The sequence below is a fragment of the Centroberyx gerrardi genome, chromosome 19 (genome assembly GCF_048128805.1).
Source record: "Centroberyx gerrardi isolate f3 chromosome 19, fCenGer3.hap1.cur.20231027, whole genome shotgun sequence".
NCBI classification, from domain to species: Eukaryota; Metazoa; Chordata; class Actinopteri; order Beryciformes; family Berycidae; genus Centroberyx; species Centroberyx gerrardi.
Genome location: NC_136015.1, coordinates 12,379,227 through 12,400,467, shown reverse-complemented (window position 1 = coordinate 12,400,467; position 21,241 = coordinate 12,379,227). Strand labels below are relative to the sequence as shown.

Sequence of the window (21,241 nt, the reverse complement as noted above, 5' to 3'; positions counted from 1 at the left end):
TGTGTGTGCGCGCGTGTGCATGTGTGTGTGTGTGTGCGCGTATGTGCGTGTGTTTGCTCTATTACAGGACTCTAAATTAGAGAGCAGAAAGGCAGTGCCGTCTCCAAAACCACAAAGCATTCTGGGATCTCTGTGTGTTGGAGCTTCGCTATAAATAAAAACCCCAGAAACAGGGCGCTTCCTTCCCACTAACAAACCTTTGTGTGTGTGTGTGTGTGTGTGTGTGGGTGTGTGTGTGCACACGCGTCTGTGTGTGTGTGTTTGACAGAGTGAGAATCAGAGATGCTTTCCACCAGCATATTAACGCCGCTAAGATGTAGTTGAATGCTATTATCATTCCTCACCCCTGTTATTCCTGTGTGTGTGTGTATGTGTGAGAGAGAGAGAGAGAGAGAGAGAGAGAGAGAGAGAGAGAGAGAGAGAGAGAGAGAGAGAGAGAGAGAGAGAGAGAGAGAGAGAGAGAGAGAGAGAGAGAGAGAGAGAGAGAGAGAGAGAGGAGAGAGAGAGAGAGTGTAACAGTAAGAGTGAGTAAGTAAGAGTGTTCCTGTGTCTCTCTCCATTCCCCTCTCTGCATCTCTTCATTTCTCTTCTCCCTGCCTGACGCGTTTCCGTAACGACAGGGTAATTAGGTTAACGAAGGGCCGGATGGGCGGGGTCACGCCGGCTGAAACCTGATGCGGTCCAATGGGAATGCTGGAATGCTGGAGTGCCTGGCAGGGCGCTGATAAGAGCGGGCTGAAGCTGCGATAAGACCGGCCTCCAGACTCAGGACCGGACCCCGAGTCTGTGAAGTCAGAGGCTGGCCCCCCTCTGACCTCAGCAAACACCAACACATGCTTCCCCCTATCTCCTTCTCCATCTGTTGGTGTGTGTGTGCATCAGTGTGTGTGAGAAGAAAGCCAGAGAGACGTACCTGTATGCATGCTGATGTGTAAACTCCCTGTGGGTGTGTGTGTGTGTTGTGTATGTATGTGCTGTAGGTGTGTGTGCCTAATTGGTCCTGGGGTTATAGGGTGGACAGAGGAAGTGAGTATTTATAGATCCGGCCTTCAAGCGTCAAACCAGGAGGGAGCTTCCTGCATGGTGCACAGAGGGGATTTTATGTGTGTGTGTGTGTGTTTACTGTTTATATGTGTGTGAGTGGGAAAGAGAGGTGAGAAGCCTGTGTGAATGAGAGCGAGAAATAGTGTGTGCGAGCGCACGTGACTGTGTGTGTGTGTGTTTGAATTATTTAGCCAGTGTCCCGACAGAGGAGTGAACGAGGTCAGGAGCTCATGCTACAACGTTTTCCTCTCTCGATGCATCCATCTCAACATCCTCCTCCTCCTCCCCCTCCTCCCCTCCCCTCCTCCCCTCCTCCCTGCCACATTGCTCCTTGTTAATTCTGTCTGTCTTAATAAACAGGAACTTAGCAACAAAAGGCTTCCCTCACATGTTACTCACGTCCCTTCAATTATCGGCAAAGCATGAGGAAAGAACATCGATCCAATTAAATACAGCCACTGAAACCTGTGTGTGTGTGTGTGTGTGTGTGTGTGTGTATGTGTGGACCCTCTCAAGTAAACCTTTGAACCCCAGTGCTTTAAAGGGCTCTTTCAAAGGCGTTTGCAGTTTGAACGAGCCACTGAAGCTAATGAGCTGTGTGTGTTTGTGTGTGTGTGTGTGTGTGTGTGTGTGTATGTGTGTGAATGAAGGAGTGAATGTGTGTGTGTGTGTGTGATTGAGTGGGTTGGTGGGTAGGGATTTTGCAATATTGCTTGGTGGTTGCAGCAGGTACTCTTTCCCAAAGGACCTTTTTATAAACGCACCCACGCGTGCACACACACACACACACACACACACACACACACACACACACACACACACACACACACACACACACACACACACACACACACTCACACGCACACTTATGCGGCAGCAGGTGATTCATTCTTAATCTTTCATTCTAACAGTTGTGGATTAGCCCTAATCATAGCCAGCAGAGACCCGGGCCTGAAAGGCTGACTGACACTGTGTGTGCGCGTGTGTTGGCGTGTCCTTGTGTTTATTGTTTATCTAGTTTGTGTGTGTTTGGGTGTGTGTGAGAGACATGGTAATCATTTCCCTTGTTGTACTGAATGGAGTTGCCATATGATATGACATGACATGATACGACTAGGCCAGACACACATGACATATTGACAGGTCACACAACACTGAAACATGATACAGAGAGAGAGGGGGGGGGGTGGGGGGGTGAGGCAGAGACAGAACAGAGAGACGAACGCTTCTGACATTACTGCCTTTTCTGGAAATTTGAATTAATTACCATTAGCAATTATATTTTAGTGACCAGAGCTACTGCGGTTACCTTTAAACTAGTTGTGTATTCATTTCAGTCAGAATTGTGACTGAGAACAATTGGTTTAGTTATTACTAGAAACCTGCATCTTAACATCTTAAGACCTGGGATAAGTATGAAAACAGCTTGCTGGATTGCAGAACACCCCAAAAAATGAATACTGAGCAGAACAGAGAGGTATGGTGACAGATCTGAAAGTGATTAGATATTGGGGAGATGCGGAGAGAGGAGATTTGAAGAGAATGAAAGGGGAATGGGGTCAGAAGCAATCGCAGATGAAAGCGATATGAAAAGAGGGGCGGCGGCTAAAGTGCAACGGAGAAAAAACTAGATTGGAGAGAAGAATGAATGCAGTAGATGTGGGGAGAAAGGGAGGGAGGGAAGGAGCGAGCGAGAGAGACACACACACAGAGAGAGAATAGAATTTGTTAATATCTAAAGGTGATAAAAGGATATGAGTAGCTCATCAGAAAATAGTGAGAGATGAACGGGGGGGATTGGCGGAGGTAGAGGGAAATGAAAAAAGAGCAGAAGAGCTGACGAGGAAAAAAGAGGAAGAGAGAAAATGAAAGGGAGATGGATGGGGGGAAACGGTGTACGGGTAGCAGCAGAGAGAGAGAGAGAGAGACTAGTGGTTAACGCAGGCCTCTAAAGAGCTTAGGGCAGCTGAGACGGATTGAATGGAGAGAACAACCTGGACAGGATTACACAGAGACAGAGAGGAGAGAGAGAGAGAGGAGGGGCAGCAGTGTAAGATCGTATCACAACACGTATATTTCACTGTCCCTAAGTGGCGGATTTTCACTCATTTACACTGGCATTGATCATTTTGTCAGTTGAAAGGCTACACAATCACATTTTAATTAATGAGGGCACCTACTACCAAGGAATTAATGATTACCAATTGTTATACCAAGTACTCAGGAACTAATCTATTATGTTTGTTAGAAAATCATTCCATTAGTTACTTGAATCAACATCTTAATTAGTCAGTGAATATGTTGCATACTGAGGAATGCAACTATCTCCTACTGATGGACAAATCAAGATCTAACGTGCTTATTTATTCCAAGAGAACGAACCTTTAGATGCCGGTGAAACCCTTGGTCAGCTCTGCTACATCAGTGAATACACATTCCCCTACTGATTTATACTTACAGAAGCCTGTCTGTACTATATACCAAGGGTGATTCAACAGAGGCTGAACAGGAAACTCCTACCAGAATAATATTGTATGCTATTCTACCCATTTTACCCATTAATCCTCATTATCTACTTGCTCGCATCTACTTACAACATGCATTTGTTAACATTGCTTAATATGCCATTGAATTTGCCAAACACAATCATACCAAATGATGCAAAATATAAAATAACATCAGTGTGCCTGCTGAGGCAACACATAAGCTATTCATTGAACCAATCAGTTATCAATTAACATTACTTTTCTTGCTAGTGTTTTAATGTTGGCTCATGATTCATTTAAGTCGTCTGACATTCATTCTTTTGAGTTAATCAGTAACTAATCATGAATTCCTGATTAGTTCCCCAGTCCTCGGCTGTGCTGTGAGCTAGCTGCTCTCCTCTCACCTTATCTACAGTTCTGCCCTCCTTCACGTCTCAGAACCTGTCTAATTAGCGTTCAATATCAAAGACAATTACGTTACATGATGTATCAATCCGCTATCTGGCTGCGCTGACAATGACTTGGCCTGCAACCAGTGGCTGGTGGCGCGACCTGGAAACCATTCCAAGGTTTGGGATTGGCTGCCAGCGTGCCAAACTCAATCAACCAATGGGAAGGAGCCAAGAGAGCATACCGAGGTCAGCTGCTCGGGCTGGCTCTAAGAGCAGCAATTTGTCTACCTCCTCTGTGTGTGTGTGTGTGTGTGTCAGAGAGAGAGAGGTATGGTATGATAAGACGCATCATGCCCTCTTCACACACCTTTACACCTACACACACATACACACACGAAGGTGCATCTCTCCATTCAAGATTGAATTACAGAGGGCTGATTGGATTTTTCTCCCTGCATCAAAGAGAAAAACACTCCTCTCCTCCTTTCTCCGACGCCCCTCCCTCCATCCCACCATCTCTCCCTGTCTGTTCACCATTTATGCCCATTTCTTTTCTAAATCTCTTCCTTTCACATATTTCTTTCTTCCTTTCTCTCATTCCTTTCCTGTCTATAAAGGACACATCATATGATTGTCATTAGCCTGATTATACAGGCTGTAGTCATATGCACACACACACACTGCCTTGTGATTCACATCACTATATTTGGGAAGAAACGTGATTCTCATCATCGTCTGCGTCTGTTTATCTGTGTGTGTATATGTGTGTGTGTGTGTGTGTGTGTGTGTGTGTGTGTGTGTTGTTGTTGTTGTTGTGTGTGTCTCTGGCTTGTCGATTCGGAGCTGAAGAGAGACCATTGATTACTGTTCTTGAGTGCTGTGCTCCGAGTGCCCTCTCTCTCTCTCCCTCTCTCTCGCTCCCCCTCTCTCCCTCTCTCTCTCTCTCTCTCTCTCGCTCCCCCTCTCTCCCTCTCTCTCACTCCCCCTCTCTCTCTCGTTCTCTCTCTCTCTCTCTCCCACACAAAGGCATCATGGTCCGTGGGGCGCTCTCTCTCACACACAGCCACATTTCTGAGCCCTTTTGAAAAGTTCCTTAGGAACACGAGAAAAGTTCCAGCCACAGGCGCCACGCCCTCCCACTGGCCCCGCAGAAATAGGCCCATTCAGCCAGGCTATAATCACACACACACACACACACACACACACACACACACATACACATAAATCCGCATTCAGTCTCTCTCGCTCTCTCCCCTCCTCTCTCCAGCACTTCATAGACCTGGCCACAAAAACCCAATCATTGACCCACCAACCAGCAGCATTCATTGCTGACTGCAACGTTTCTCTGACCAAACATCAATACTCTCAAAAAAAAACCTCACCAACACAGTCTGACAGTCCCGTGTACACAGTTTCTACACACACACACACACACACACACACACACACACAGACAGCCTCATCAACACACAAATACACACTGTATTGTGGAGTGTGGGAGCAGCAGTTGTGTCAGAATCTCAAGGCATTTTTGGCAGCAGGACAGTCACACACACACACACACACACACACTCAGAGATGCATGTTTCATAAGGTCATATATAATGGAGGAGGATTCCACGCAGAGAGCAGCAGAGAGCCTTGTGTGTGAGTGTGTGTGTGTGTGTGTGTGTGAGCTAGCCTTGAGACGTGGTCTTTAATCCTGTTGGATTGTCAGATTAGTGTAACAGCTGGGTCCTACATACAGATATACATCTCTCTCTCTCTCTCTCTTCCACAATATTACCCCCTTTCTCTCTCTCTCTCTATCTATTCATCTGTATCTCTCTCTCCCACCGTATCACCCCCCCACCCCCCCTTCCCTGGTATCTCCATCCCATCTCCTCACCCTACTTCCTTCATCCTACTCCAGTGTGCTATAGCCAGCTGTACACTCAGCCAAGAGCTGAGTGGATCTATGCATTAGTGTGTGTGTGTGCGTGACGAACTCGCAGCCCCAGTCCATTACACGGCTCAGGCCAGTCGATGTGTGACTATAGAGTCATGTGATCCCTGCTGAGTCCACGGCTAGCTTGGGTGTCTGCTGCTCGTTTGGCTGAGAAAGCGATACGTTGCGGGTTAAACACTCAGGTCTCCCAGGGCCTCGCCGCTCTCTGCTCTGCTGCTAATCAGGGCGGCTTCAGGTTGCTGTCAGTTCAAACACAAACCACATTTCCCTCACATATCAAATACTGAAAAACTGAAAATGTAGTCAAATTGCCCCGCACAGTCGCATTGCCTTGCGATTTAGTCTGATCCAGGTGTACCAGATGGTTTTCCTCCACTGCACCTGTCCTGCTCCTGCAGCTCTCTGACCGAGCCATATACCACATGCTTGACTGTCCATGAGGAGATTCATCACTTCCATCACCTTTGTACTCATAAGTCAGTGGAGAAAGATAATATTAGTGCTTGGATGCTTTTCAATTGTGGTTTGGTGCAGCGCTGTGAGACAGCTTTAGGGCCCGAAAGTGCTGGAATAACAAACTGGAGCCAATGTAATGCCATCCTCCCACAGGTTTTGTATGGGGAATTAATATGGCCAATGTGGCTGCGATTTGCATCAGCCCCAGCAGCGCTATCAGGAATTTGATCGGCGGAAAGAGCTACTAAAAATAGTGTTTCACTCATTTCCTGCTCGTTGTACATGTTCGTGTTTACGGTTTTGCTCGGCGGTTCACAGTCATTGGTCATGGGGGTACATGTGCATGAAAAACACAGACAAGAGAAGAACAGAAACAGTCTGGGTTGGGATAAACTCAGTGCTTCTCCCTCCCTTCCTCCAAACACAAAGTGATGCCTGCTCATGCAACCCGCTGTTGCTGGTGTTACAGCGCAGAATCTTTAACTCCAAAAGATGATTTTTCTTTCCTCTCTTAGAGCCCGGAGGCTGGAGGCTGAAAATATCGATTATTTCACAAGAAAATGCATTCATCGCAAACATTAAAAGCATGATAATAAATTTATGTTTTTTCACAGCCTAGAAATAATTTTGCGAGCTCCTGGGTGGTTCTGACCCACCGGTTGAGGGCTGCTGATCTAAGAGAGGACATTGTTAAGCTGCTGAGACAGTGTCAGTCTAATGGTTTGAGTTTAAACTGTAAAGTCACTGGTTCAAATCTCCACATGGGCTGGCAATATCTGGCTGCAGGACGTGCTCACTGTTGTGGAAGCGTCCTTGAGCACAGCATTGACCCTAACTAAACCAGTTGAGCAGTGGAGTCGCTCAGCGGCCAGCAGAGCCTGACTATGATTACACTGGGCAGGAGGGCACGTGTGTGTGTGTGTGTGTGTGGGGGTATTTATACAACCCCACCCTCCCTCTGCAGCTACTCCAGGCTGTTGCTGTAAATAAGCCTCCTTCCTGTTTAAATAAAGGTTCCAAAAAAACAAACCCTAGGTGGATAGGCTGGGAAAAGATCGTCTTGACCCCCTTGGCTGTCAGGTATAAGGTTTACAGGAGCCTGCTTGACGTCATTGCTGTACAAGATACCGTCTCGACACTCTGCCGTCTACCTGTGTCTGTGTTAGAGGGTGTGAGAGCAGTGTGACTGTGCAGAGGCTTTCTGTGCTAATCTCTGCTGAAGGTGGCAGGTGTCTTAACCAGGCCATCACCTGGTAACCTACTCACTCACACACACACACACACACGCACACACACACTCTCAAGCACGCACTCACACACACACACACCTCTCCTGCCCTCTATCTCTCTCTCATCTCCTCGTCTGATTGTAAGTGTGTTAGCGTCCAGGTTGGCTGCCGTCCAACATGCCCAGCTGGTAGAGAGACAGAGCAGAGAGGAGAGAGAGAGAGAGAGACAGACCAGGCAGGAGAGCAAAAGATGGAGGGAGACTAGAGGTCAGAACGGAGGGGGTCGGGCATCCACTCACGCAAAGAAGGACGGGCGCGGGACAACACAATCAGTAAACATGGCAGGCTGTAGCTTTCCTGTAAGTGTGCTAGTAGTGCGAGGGCCTGTGCCAAGCGCTCCGGCCCTTTCCAGGTAGTGAGCTATCAGCAGTCCACTTCTGTCGACGAGAGGCACAGCTCAAACCCTCAAACTCTTATCAATATGGGTCAGACTGCTGCGGAGAAGAGCTGACAGACAGCATTGAGAAAGTCATTTTATATGAAGAGTGGGCATTCCGCTCAAGCTGAACGAAGTTGTAAGCAGGTTACATTTTCACCTGTCTGTCTATTTGTCTGTTTGTTAGCAAGACGCCTCAAAAAGTTACAAGTGGATTTGGCTGAAACTTGGTGGACAGATAGGCGTTGGCCCAAGGATCAGTTGATTAGATTTTGGTGGTGATTAGAGGATTAATCTTTTTAGCCATAACTATTATGCTGCGTTCAGGTGCCGGTGGGAAGGTCCGACACCCAGGATTTCCAAGTCAGCTGCTAAACAGCACTGCATTCACATGCTATTTTGTCAGAAAATCAAACCTGGAAGACAAACGATAAACAAACATAACCCGTTACGGAGGCTGCAGGTTTGCACGTTGGAGAATTGTTCAGCGTTGGCGGAGGTTTATGCTCTACAGACTGCCTTCTAGTTCAACACTGTATTGATGGAGGAATTGATAAATGGAGAGACAGATAGATGAGTGGGAATCGTGGATGGTGTCAGAAAGCAGCAGGGGGGTGTTTGAATCATGCTATATGTGTTGCGAGCCCAGACATGACGTAGCAGCCAAGCGGCAGCCTCTGGAACCTCCCTTTGGAAAACAAAGCACACATATTAAAAGGCACAATTAATGATTATGTCCCCAGCAGCGCAGCATTGCGTCTGCTGTATCAGGAGCTAGGAAGAGTGCCTGGGTGTTTGTGTGTGTGTGTGTGTGTGTGTGTGCGCCAGGCATTGTGCAGCAGCAGCCGCAGCCTCTCGGGTTACTGAGGAATGCATTTGAAGTCAATCACAATGAATCTCTCTATCTGCCTAGCTAGCTGGGGGGTATTTCCTCCGAACTGGACCAACCGGTCTGAAACAAGAAGAACAAGAAAAATATCATCATCATCATCATCATCATCATCATCATCATCATCTCTTAGTCGTGCATCTTGCTCCGGCACAGTGTGTGTGTGTGTGTGTGTGTGTGTGTGTGTGTGTGTGTGTGTGTATGTGTGTGCGAGTCTGTAGAACCGCCTCTTATTGTTATCTGACTTCCTGCATGCTAGTATTAGCTTAGCTTGATACACCCATTGTTACATCAGACAATACACACAGCAGCAAATCACTACACACACACACTCACCACCACAGGCTCTCTCTCTCTCTCTCTCTCTCTCTCTCTCTCTCTCTCTCTCTCTCTCTCTCTCTCTCTCTCTCTCTCTCACACACACACACACACACACACACACGCACACACATGCTGGTAATTGTCATATGACATTCACACGCACACACAGAGACGCACATTATCAGGGTGCTCCAGTGCTGGCATTATAATAGCATACACTCATACACTTACGCTCCACCATTTCTCTCCTGTGATCCTAAATTCGACTTGAGCTCCTGGGGAATATTAAAATCCACAGAGCCACAACATTGTTCAAAGCGGTTCAGCTCAGTTCTAGGTATAAAATCTAGGCTTTGTAGCTACGGGGTGAGGTGACACACAGACACAGACACACACACACACACAGAGCAGCTAGACAGAGGAGCGTATAGGCCCAACTGAAGAGCACAAAGCCTGATGTCAGCTTTAGATCAGGTTTCTACCTGAGTCACTGGCAGTGTTGCGACACACCACAGAGGACACACCTGGGCTCCCTTTGTCAGAACACGACATTACTCCCGCCACCCTTCCCTGGCTTTTTCTATTTCTCTGCTTTTGTCTCTCATTTTAGTTTTCTTTTTACACAAGTATACATAATTATATATTCCATTCCCCCAGATTGTTTTAAAATGAATCCAGCTGGCACCGCACGTCTGACAATGACAGCGCTTCATACAATGCCAAAAACCAGGATCACTTTTACTCAACGGATCCAGCGGAATTTGGTTGTCGTCTTACAGTTTCCTTTTATAACAAATGGGAACAAAATACAGTGGTGGAGGGAAATTGAGGGCAACGTACAGATGATTTTGGCCCCGGGTTATGCGGTGGAGGGGAGCTCGGCGTCTCGTTGTGGTTAGTTAGCTATGTGGCACAGGCAGAAAATACAGCTGTTTATAGCTCCCGAAACAGAGGCAAAATGCAGAGCTGGCTCTATTCGACTCCCCCAAAATCACATAAAACACACACACCCACCCACACACACACATACCAATATGGCTATACGGGTATATGTGTGTGCATGTATACACAGACCACAAACAAAACCTGTGATTATAGTCACAAGACACACACACACTGTAATTACATATAGTGACGCACTACTACCCTCCATACTGTGATTTCACACTTATAATACTGGCCCATAAATTTACCGCGCCAAGGCAGAGAGGGAGATTGCATATGACTGTTACAGGATAAACACAGGATAAACATAGATGATGCACATATAAACACACACACACACACACCTACTCACACACACAAGGCATGCACAGTGGATAACCTACTTCCATAGTTAGTAAAACTGAAAACAGGCAAACAGCAGACTAGCCTCTGCATCTGTGTCATGGAGTTGCTCTGTTAATACGTGTGTGTGTGTGTGTTAATGTGTGTGTGTGTGTGGGGGGGCTAGTAAAAGGGGCCCCTGGAGTGGGTTAGCACTGCTAGAGTCACCTTGGGGGTGGGGTGTGTGTGTGCGTGTGTGTATTGGGGGAGATAGAGTCACATTGAATTCGGGGAGCTAGCCTTGAGATAAGAAATGGCAAGAAAGATGTTAAGATGAAAGGAAGATGGGGCGTGCTGGGTGAGGGGAAGGAGAGAGAGAGAGAGAGAGAGGGAGAGAGAGAGAAGGAGAGAGAGAGAGAGAGAGACGGGGATACACTGGCACAGCGTCTGTAGATCAGGAGGGAAGACGAAGGGAGGGAGGGAGGGACAGACAGAGTGGGAGCCAGAGGAACAGACTGTTTTGATGTTGTTTTTTAGGTTGTTTATTTGACGTTACATAACACCTCTGCTTATGTAGTTACAGCCCTTGTGCGCGTATGTAGGCCTACGTGTGCGCGAGTGTGTGTGTTTGTACGTGTGCGTGTGTGTGTGTGTGTGTGTGTATGTGTGTCTATGGTAGCCTCTCACTGGGAGACGGGAATTTCTGTGAAAGGCAAAGGTTGCCCATAGCAACGGTCTTCATTGTAAAACTGATCCTTGGACACGCACACACACACACACATACAAACACACACATACACACTGAATCCCACCATGCTTGCCCTGAGATGTCTTTTCAGCACTTTCGGGGTGTTGAGATCACCAGGCCTTCACATAAAAGACACTTACACACACTCTCACACACACACACACACACATACGCTCACACAGAAAGCGTGAAGCACCCTCTCAGCCTTCTACTTTGGGAAACTCAGATCCATAGTGTACCAAGGCTCCAAACGACTTGGAGTCAATTTCATTTCAGGAGGTACATATACCATTTCAGCTCCACCTCATGCTGCGATGTGATGGACTGAGATGGTCGGGTTTCTAGATTCCATTATGCTTTTATTGGCTTTTAAAGGCATCAGGTTTCCTCTGTCTGGAGCCGGGGAGGAGCTTGTTTGTGTGTGTACAATTAGCAACACACAAGCTAGCAAAGAGGCTGCTGCTGGCCTCAGGATGGGCTTAAGATTGCTGAGGAGATAAGGTTGTTTTGGTCACATTTTCAGCATTGGACTGACTGTTTTCCATTACCTGAAGCAAAATTGAGTTTTTTTTGTATTGCAGCAAAGGCTTAGCAAACACATTATGATCTATACTGACTGTGCATTGGATCTTGGGACAAAATGGCTGTCACCCCATGCAGAAAAAAATACATTTCACATATTGATATGAATCAGAATATGCTTAGAGATATGTTTCAAAATGTACAAAAAATTGTCAAATGTATTTTGTGTGGCCAAAATATTTCATTATACATTATTTCATATGCATGTCATTTACAAGTACAAATATATTTTTGTACACTTTGAAACACATCTTGAAACATATTCTGGTGTATAGCTTAAAATATATTTTTGGCATTATGGGCATTAAGTGGATGCATTTGGCTGCAGAATGTGTGAGTTGAGCCCATGTGATGGGAAAAGCCTCTGAGTGCTAAAGTATGTGTTTAAACATGGCAGGGATGTGGGATTGAGGTCGACAGAGAGAGAGATGAATGAAAAGAAGGGATCAGCCTCAAAGTGACCAGAGGCTGAGGTCACTCCGCTCAGAGGTTCGACCCCGACTGATCCCTGACATTTCACCTGACCCTCACTCAGGTCACCAGGCTTGCGCTTTTCGCTCCTCTTGTACTCACAGACGTACATGAAACTGGCCTGGATTAAGGTGGAATCAGGCAGGGTGCTGTGAAACGCTCTGTGACAGACACATTACAGGCAGATCGTCTGCACAGTACAGCTGTAAAACTCACTCAGATACAAATGCAGCGGTAACAGTTTTCAAAAGTCGAAAAGTCACACATTGTGACAGAAGCAGTTGCTGAGAAATGGTGAATTGGTGATATATCCTGCTCATAACTCCTGCTCAAAGCCTGCATAAGGAGTTCAAAAGATAACCACAGCGTCTCGCTATAGTACTACTTAAGGCTGAGCATCACTTGTAATTGACACATAAGCAGAGTAAGTGGAAGTTGTCCCCCCTTAAAGGCTTTGATGTTCCTCTGCCAAACTCCCAGCTTTAGATCAACTCATTAACGATGCTTCTCCATAGAGGGAGAAACAGGCAGATGCTACCCTATCCACCCTAATGGTGCCTCTCTGCCTGCACCTACTCACAGACAGTTGTGTGCGTGTGTGTTTGTGTGTGTGTGTGTGTGTGTGTGTGCATTTAATCTGACAAAGTGGGTTCTCTTTCAAATGAAATGACAAATGGCTCAGTCATTCATGACGAATAACTCTCATCTCTCTCATCTTTATCTCTCTCTCTCTCAGGGGCAGACTTGGTCTCCCTCTGTAGATGATGAAGGCTCCTCGAGGGACGACTTCTACGACGATGAGGACCTCTTCTCAGGCTCCGGCTCTGGCTGTAAGTGTGTGTGTGTGTGTGTGTGTGTGTGTGCTTGTTTCTGTTCCACTCCCTGAAGCTTGATTCTTTAAAAGTTGACAGCTGCAGGGTTTCAATCTGCTGACCCTGAAGCCCCCACCCCCACCCTGTCCTCAAGTTATGGCCGCTCTATACTCACCAGCCTCGCACACATGCACCTACACCACACACACACACTCACACACACACCCACACACAGTCTGAACATGGCAATTGGCTTCACAGGCACAATCTAATCTCGACACAAATTTCATTGAAAACACAGACACACACACACACACACACAAGCAGGAACCGCGACCAGATTCCCCCAGATCTTATTTACTCTAATCTGATTACTGACCGCAGATCAGATGATCACACGCACACCAGCAATTGTGTGTACATATCTGTAAGCGTATGTCTGTGTTTGAGTGTGCTGGCTGTCTGCGTGCGTAGGAATTACCTACTTAACTTAAATCACATTTGTCTAATTCAGGCTGATTGTTTGATCTGGTTGTTGAGGCTTGAGCAGGGCTCTCCTTATTAAGCATGACTCATTGAGGGCTGCCCTCGGTTCAGGCACTGCGCTAGTGGCGAGCAAGCTCAAAATAAATTACTATTCAGAGCAGGCTAGCGCAGCAGAGGCACCCCCCGTGGTTGAAACAGCAGCCTGGCAAATTGCTTTATCTCAAACTGTGATACGGAGCCATCGGAATCCAAAGGAAAGGCTTATTTTGAACAGATTGAGGCGCGTTTTGTGCCGCCGCTTCTGAACTTGGCATTTTGGGGTGTCTGATATGTTTAACAGAAGCGGCATTGTTCAAGTCCATATTTAGATATCCTCTCTAGCTCCTCTGTCAGCCTCCTTTCTGTTATGTCTTTGTGCCCATAAATTCAATTCGTTTCTCTTTCAACCCAGGGAGCTTCACTGCTGTAACAGAATGAGAGGTGGTATAATACTATTATGAGATTTCAGGAGAAAATGAATCACTCAGCACCCTCTCCTCTCCTCTCCTCCTCTCTCTCCCTCTCTCTCTCTCTCCAGTTCCAGAGATCAGTGTGAGGCCTACATCAGTGGGCATATCCTTCACCACAGAGGAGCCCCTCCCCCTCTCCACCACCCAGGCCACCGGCCCCGCTCCCTCGGCCCCGCCGGCGGCCGAGCCCAGCCCCAACCCCGACCCCACCGCCACCCCGCTGCCCACCGAGGCCGAGGGAGAGAGCGGCGCCGGCTGGGAGAGAGACAGGGAGTTGGAGAGGGAGAGAGAGAGGGAGCAGGAGAGAGAACAAGAGAGGCAGAGGGAGCTGGAGAAGGAGAAAGAGAGGGAGAGGGAGTTGGAGAGGGAAAGAGAGAGGGAGAGGGAGAGAGAGCGAGTCAGAGAGATGGAGAGAGAGCGGGAGAGAGAGCGGGAGAGGGAAAGAGAGCGCGAGCGAGAGAGGGAACGCGAGAGAGAGCGAGAAAGGGAAAGAGAAAGAGAGAGGGAACGTGAACGTGAAAGAGAGAGAGAGATGGAGCGAATCAAGGCCGCCGCCGCCGCCGCCCAGACCACCGCCGCCCCACGATCCCCTGCTGGCGTTCCCGTGGCGACCTCCGACCCGGCGACCAGTCCTGCGGAAAGCGCCATGCCCTCCAGTGGTTTGGAGGACCTGGGCACCACAGAAGAAGACGAGGACGTCTACCTGCCCCCTGAACCCACACCGTCCTACCCAGGCTACGTGGAACTCACCACAGAAGAAGACACGCCCACCACGGCAGAGACCACCCCTGAACCCACTACGCCTGCGCCCACTACCACCGCCGCCACTACTGTCAAGGCCAGGGTCCCCTTCAGGCCCAGGGTTCCCATGACGACAGCCACTCAGGCACTGCCCACAGAGAGAAGCACCCGCCCACAGCAGCCCACCACCACACAGGTGGGATTCATTATATCAGCTAACCAGCCGTCAGCACCTTCTGACTGGTCCCACAACACTGACGGCTTAATTATTTACAGACCACAGGCAGCTCTCTAATTGATATGCTTTTGTTTATTTGCAACAGCCCTGTATTACAGCATGATGCATTTGGATTCGTTTGGTTTTCCATATTGTAATTACGCTGCCAGTTTTTATGAGGGGTATATATATATTGGACAATATCCGATTTTCCACCATTCGAAACTTACAGTGGTTCATTGTTTCAAAGGCTCTCGGCAGGCATGTGCCATGGAAAGTTTTCTGTTTGTGTTGGTTTGGATCATTTTCAGTGCCGGGGCGCCATGGAACAAATGTGATTACAACAAATTATTCTAACTTTCTCCTTCTCTCTGTTTCTCTGTTTCTCTCTCTCTCTCTCAGCTCCGTCCAGAGGAGGGTAATAACGAGGTGGGTGCCACAGGACCCAGTGGAGATTTTGAGATTCGCGAGGAAGAACGGCGCAATGATCTGGGTCGCGGTCGGGGCTTGGACGTGGGGGCGGAGCCTGATCTGATTGGCAACACGGTGGACACAGGAAGTTCTGCCGCCCAGCTGCCTCAGAAGAACATCCTGGAGAGAAAGGAGGTCTTGATAGGTAGGTGCACCTGTCAATCAAATCAGGCACAGATATAGGGGCGCATTCAGGATGCACTGTCAACAACACACTATGTTGCTTCCCAACAGTCATGTTTGCTCTGTTGTCTTTGTCTGGACTGTCCAAATACCTGTCTCATCTGGTTCTTTGTGTCTGGTCATCCAACTGTCTGTCTGTTTGTCTGCATCACTGTCTGTCTGTCTGTCTGTCTGATCCTGTCTGTCTGTCATTCTGTCATTCTGCCTCGCTGCCCGGCTGTGAACAAACCCACTAGGTAATAATAACCTCTTAGATTGAGAGATTACATCTCCTGTTGCCTCCTGTGTTCCTCCCCTGCTTCCTGGGTAGTGCTGTGATAAACTGGCATTACCTTGCGTTCACGCAGCACAGATTCATCACGATAAGTGAATCTGCTACTTAGCCTCATTTGACCCTTTGAGAACAAGCAATCCTCTTCTTGGGTTCTTCAACCCCTCCTTTCTCCCCTCTTTCGCTCCTCATTTTCCCTTCGGCTAAATCCAATTTCCTTTCAAGAGCCCCCTTTTCCCCATCCCAGAGAGCTGTTGTAGAAAATAAGGGAGTAGCCAACTTGCCTGATCTGACTGGCTCTCTGTTTCTCCTTCAGCTGTTCTGATTGGTGGGCTGCTGGCGGTGGTTTTCGCTGATTTCCTGGTCATCGGTAAAGAGCAGGAGGCAGCAGACTTTAGACTAGACTGTCTGTGTTAAAGCACCACATTATAACAACATATAGCTGATACATTCATATAGCACTGTATTTATATATCACTCCAGTGATTTTCATGTTGGTACTGGAGTAACATACCACAGAACATGGCATAATACAGTGCATATGTGTAATAAGAGGGTGGAAAGCTATCTTATTTCAAATACCTCGACCAGTACACTCTCTTATTGGGAGCAATGGAATAAACAATGTAAACACCTCCCACACAGTGAAGCATGCAAGTGAAACCAAGTGTGCCTCAAGCATTTGGAAGATAACAAACAGTCTATTGTCAGTTTTGGCACTGATACCAATTAGTTTAACGAGGTAAAGCTTAACCCATTTGATAGCCGCACAAGTTCAGACATTAATCTATTTGTCACCGGCTGCACGCAACAAGAGTTCATTAACGGCGTGTGCAGGAGGCGGCGGAAAAATGCAGCTGCTCCGCGTTGGTTAGACCAACCCCATAGGGCTAAACTATGTAGCACTGCAGGGCTACAACGCAGCACAAAGTTGTTGGCAACACAGAAGTTCTGTTGGCACATTCTGGCTCGTCAGTCTTCACTTAGCAGCTAGGTGATAGTGATGCTGTGGTAGCTTTGCTTTGCTTTTACACTAGCGGTGTTTGAGGCAGCTCATGTTTGTAGTGTTTTAGAGTGTGTCTTAACGCAGCAGGACGTAACAGTGGTCGCTAATGGCATTTTAGTGTTTGTCTGTGTTTCTGTGTATCTCTCAGTGTTTGTAGGATCTAATCCACAGGATTACTTTTGGTGCAGAATCTGAATTGTTCTGTATGTTTTTACTTTCTGACCTCCACCCTCTCTCTCTCTCTCTCCCTCCCTCTCTCTCTCCCTCCCTCTCTGCTCCCTCAGCGGTGATCGTGGGCGGCGTGGTGGGAGCGCTGTTCGCCGCCTTCCTGGTGATGCTGCTGGTGTACAGGATGAAGAAGAAGGACGAGGGCAGCTACACGCTGGAGGAACCCAAACAGGCCACCGTCACCTACCAGAAGCCAGACAAGCAGGAAGAGTTTTACGCATAACACGGACATACACGCACACTCCAGAGAGACCCGCACACCGAGGGAGAGAGAGAGAGAGAGAGGAGAGAGAAAGATACTCTTGAGCCCCGCCCCCCTCTCCTCCGCCCCTCGCCGCTTCCCCCTCCTCTCCTCTCCGCCCTCCTCATCCCTCTCTCCTCTCCTCTCAGAAACAGTTGAGAGCGCCTTTCTCTCTGTGGACTTGGAACTTTCTTTTCAACTAAAACAAAAAAAAGAGGAAAAAAAAAACAAGAAAACACCCAAATATATTCTGAAAAAATAACACATACACACACAAATGTTTTTAAAGTAAATGTTGTTATTAATATTCTACAGATTCTCTTGTTCTGATGTAATGATATGATTATTTTGTAAAAAAAACAAACAAACAAACAAAACAAAACACAAGCTCTTAACCTGTGTTCCAGCACAAAAGTTCCTCTTCTGTTTTATGGAGCGAATGAGCTAGGAAGGCTAAGAGAAGGAGAGAGGGGAGGGGCAGAGAGAGAGAGAGAGAGAGAAAGAGAGAGAGAGAGGGGGACTGAGTGAGACACAAAAGGAAAGAGAGAGAGAGATGGGCCAGACTCTGCCCCTCACCCCAAACATACCGAGCGTCTGATTGGCCGCACAGAGATCAGGGTCAAAGGTGAGAGGAAAGGTCTCTTTTGTGCCTTCCATCCCTCTGGTGCTCAAACACACGCATATGCATACTCACATTCACGCATGCATGCACCCACGTCAACACACACACACACACACACACACACACACACACACGCTCGTCTGCCCTTGTTGGTGGCTCTGACCTCTCTCTCTGTGCTTGGCCAACCAGAAAACGGTGCTCAACCCTGGACGAGTTTCAACAACGTCAAGGAAACCGCTGTGGAAACACTGGCTGGTGGCAGTGAGGTTCGCTCATGCTAACACAGAGCTAGCGGCCCGTCTGCTCCTCTAAGCTGTACAAAGATTAGTTACGGATAGTAATAATAATCAATAATATATCAATGTTTTTGGGCTGGATGGTGAATAATAATAATAATAATAATAATACTTAAACGGGAGGATGTGTATTTAGCAGTTTAAAAAAAAGAAGTTTATATGTAAATATGAGCGTATCCTTTCTCTCATCACTAACCATCTGCATGACCATGAAGAGTTTTTATTCATCACATCCATCGTCACTTAGATGAGCTGTGCTCTCGTCAACCACATATGTACACACACACACACACACACACACACACACACACACACATACATACACACACATTCACACACACACACACACACACATTCACACACACGTACAGACATGTAACTTGCTGTGCATTTAAATACACGACACTGACTGAATATACTGTAAATCATATCATCCAGTACACATATCAAAACGGTCATCGTCATCCTCATCATTGTCATCACTCGTGATATGAGTGAGATCAGGTGGTTTCAATATGTTATTGATTAGTTATCGATCAGTTGCCGGTTGGTTCGAGTTTGGTCTATTTGTGTAAAAGCACAACTATGTATCCCGTCATCACTTCATCCAATCCCCTTGCATGCCTCACGTTATTTTTCTTCCACCATTGGCTGTCTGTTTGGGAAATGGGAGGGACCTTTGGAAAGCGTGGGGGGGAGGGGGGGGGGGCTTTAACGAAACAGGAAGTGGGAATCCAGGCGGAAGTCGCCCCGGCGCGCCCTGATTCACGGTCAGCTTTATCGAAAATCCTAATCCTTGTCGTTACGGTGGTAGTTATCAAAACTGACCTTGAATCAGTGTTTGCTGGGAGCAACTTCAGCCTACTGTAAGAGTCTCTCTCAGACTCTGGAGGGGTGTGGGTGTGGGTGGGGTTGGGGTTGGGGAGGCGGGGCTGAGGATTAGGGTGGGGGAGGGGGGATGTGAGGAGACAGGAGGGCTGTGCTTCTATCTAAGAGATTGTAACAATAACCACACCAGTGCGACTGGGCTAGTAGCTTCTATTATACTCAGTACTGTAGAACAAAATGCATGGGAGTCAAACTATACTAGTCTGGGTGTGTATGTGTGTGTATGTGTATGTATGTGTGTGTGTGTGGATGCTTGTGTGTGTTTGTAAGACAGAGGGGTGTGTTCAGGGTGGAATGTACCGTGGGTAGGTGTGTTTACCTGCCCCAGCAGTTCCCACGCTCTTCCATAGACAGGTAATCACACCTTTGCCACTCTCACCTATGTGTGTACTTCGCCTGCCCCCTTGCCAGTGTGAGTATGGGTGTGTGTGTGTGTGTGTGTGTGTCTACACCTCATCTAACCCCTCCACCAGTGTCTGTGTGTGTGTATGTATGCTTCACCTCGGTGTCCTCTTCTGCAGTTTAAGCAGCGGAAGCTTCACCTATTTCACATCAGACTCTTGTGTACACTGACTAGCCTGTCGATGTGTGTATGTATGTATGTGTGTGTGTGTGCGTGCGTGTGTTTAGTCTGTTCACTGCTGAATGTGGGGCGGTCGGTCCCTCACAGTGGCTTTCACACACACTGACTGTGTCTTTCACTGTCTGTCTGTCTGTCTGCCTGTCTGTCTGTCTGCCTCTCTGCTGCAGGACAGACCGACAGACACCACACTACTTTCTCACAGGCAGGAATGATCTTAACACGTACTGTCTTTTCTAAAGTAACTGTCAAAGTGTAAACGTGTGTTTGTACCCATCTAAGCCTGCGTAGCCAAATAAGAGGTGTGTTTGTGTGTGTGAGCGAGAGTATATTTGTATGTGTGCGTGAGTGTATGTATGCGTGCGTGTGTGTGTGTGTGTGTGTATGTGAAGCCCCATGGAGGCTACACTACTCTATGTTTGCTGTTCCCCATCCTGTTTTTATACATTTGCATTTTTTTAAGGCTGAGTTTCTGTCATTGGCTGAGTGGGCGAGAGGAGGCAGATCCTCCACGCCACCGCCCTGTCACTAATCTGCCACTCTGTTCCAAATAAAAGACCTGATTGGGTAAATCTGCCGTGTCTGTCTTTTTATTGGCCAAAAGGTCAGTGCTATGCGAAGAAGAGGCCTGTGGTCCTGGAGTCCGTCCTTGGTCTTAAGTCACATTTTGTACTTGTTTTGTCCTCGGTCTTGTCTCAGATAATTGTTTAACCTTGTGTTTCTGCCCAAGACCAATGCAAATAATGTGAAGAAATGACATGCCACTCACAATATTTTTCTCACTTTTCGTATAAATGTGTCATAGTGTGCTTCAAAATACTTCTTTACATCATTATCATTACAACTTTTTTAAGATCTCTCCACTGCTTTGGGACTGGTCTCGAATAAGACTTAACTCATTCCCATCTCGAGACCCAGGTTTTGGTTGGTCTTGAACTCAACAGAGGTTTTGACTACAAGCCCTGGAAACAGTAGATAAAATGGTCTGCACAGAATGGGAATATATTTTAGTAACATGCATTCAAAAGAACTCACACACAGACATGAAGTCTCGCTCTTGTGTTATCGCACCCCAGCATTAGCTTGGCCTACATTCCATCTCTGACCCGCTGACATTACATGCTACCATGCTCGCTTCTATGCTATATCTGACAGAGTATATATATATATATGTATGATCACAGCTTCCTAACAGCCCATTTACACTTGCTGAGCTCAGTAGACCCTCAAGGGGGGAAAAGCCGGAGTTGTTATTATTCTTAAGTCATCAGATAAAAATGTACTTAGGAAATGATTAGATAAATGGCCTATGGGGATTTCTTAACACATGGGAAAGGAAAGAATTCTCTGAATGGGTGTTCAGGTTTACAGTTTACATTCCTCTTGTGAAACGTATTGAGCAGGGCCACCTGGAGCGGAGGA

At 47.2% G+C, this 21,241-nt stretch overlaps 1 protein-coding gene across 1 annotated transcript in view; it reads left to right on the top strand.

The window, feature by feature from the left end:
* Window positions 1–19,248, top strand: part of sdc3 (syndecan 3) — a 24,976-nt gene extending 5,728 nt beyond the window's left edge. The window contains exons 2-5 of the mRNA XM_071920159.2: window positions 13,005–13,098; window positions 14,144–15,012; window positions 15,436–15,649; window positions 17,249–19,248. Coding sequence (XP_071776260.1) covers window positions 13,005–13,098; window positions 14,144–15,012; window positions 15,436–15,649; window positions 17,249–17,415 — 1,344 coding nt within the window. The 3' untranslated portion in view covers window positions 17,416–19,248. The remainder of the gene's footprint in view (window positions 1–13,004; window positions 13,099–14,143; window positions 15,013–15,435; window positions 15,650–17,248) is intronic.
* The last annotated feature ends 1,993 nt before the right edge of the window (window positions 19,249–21,241 follow it).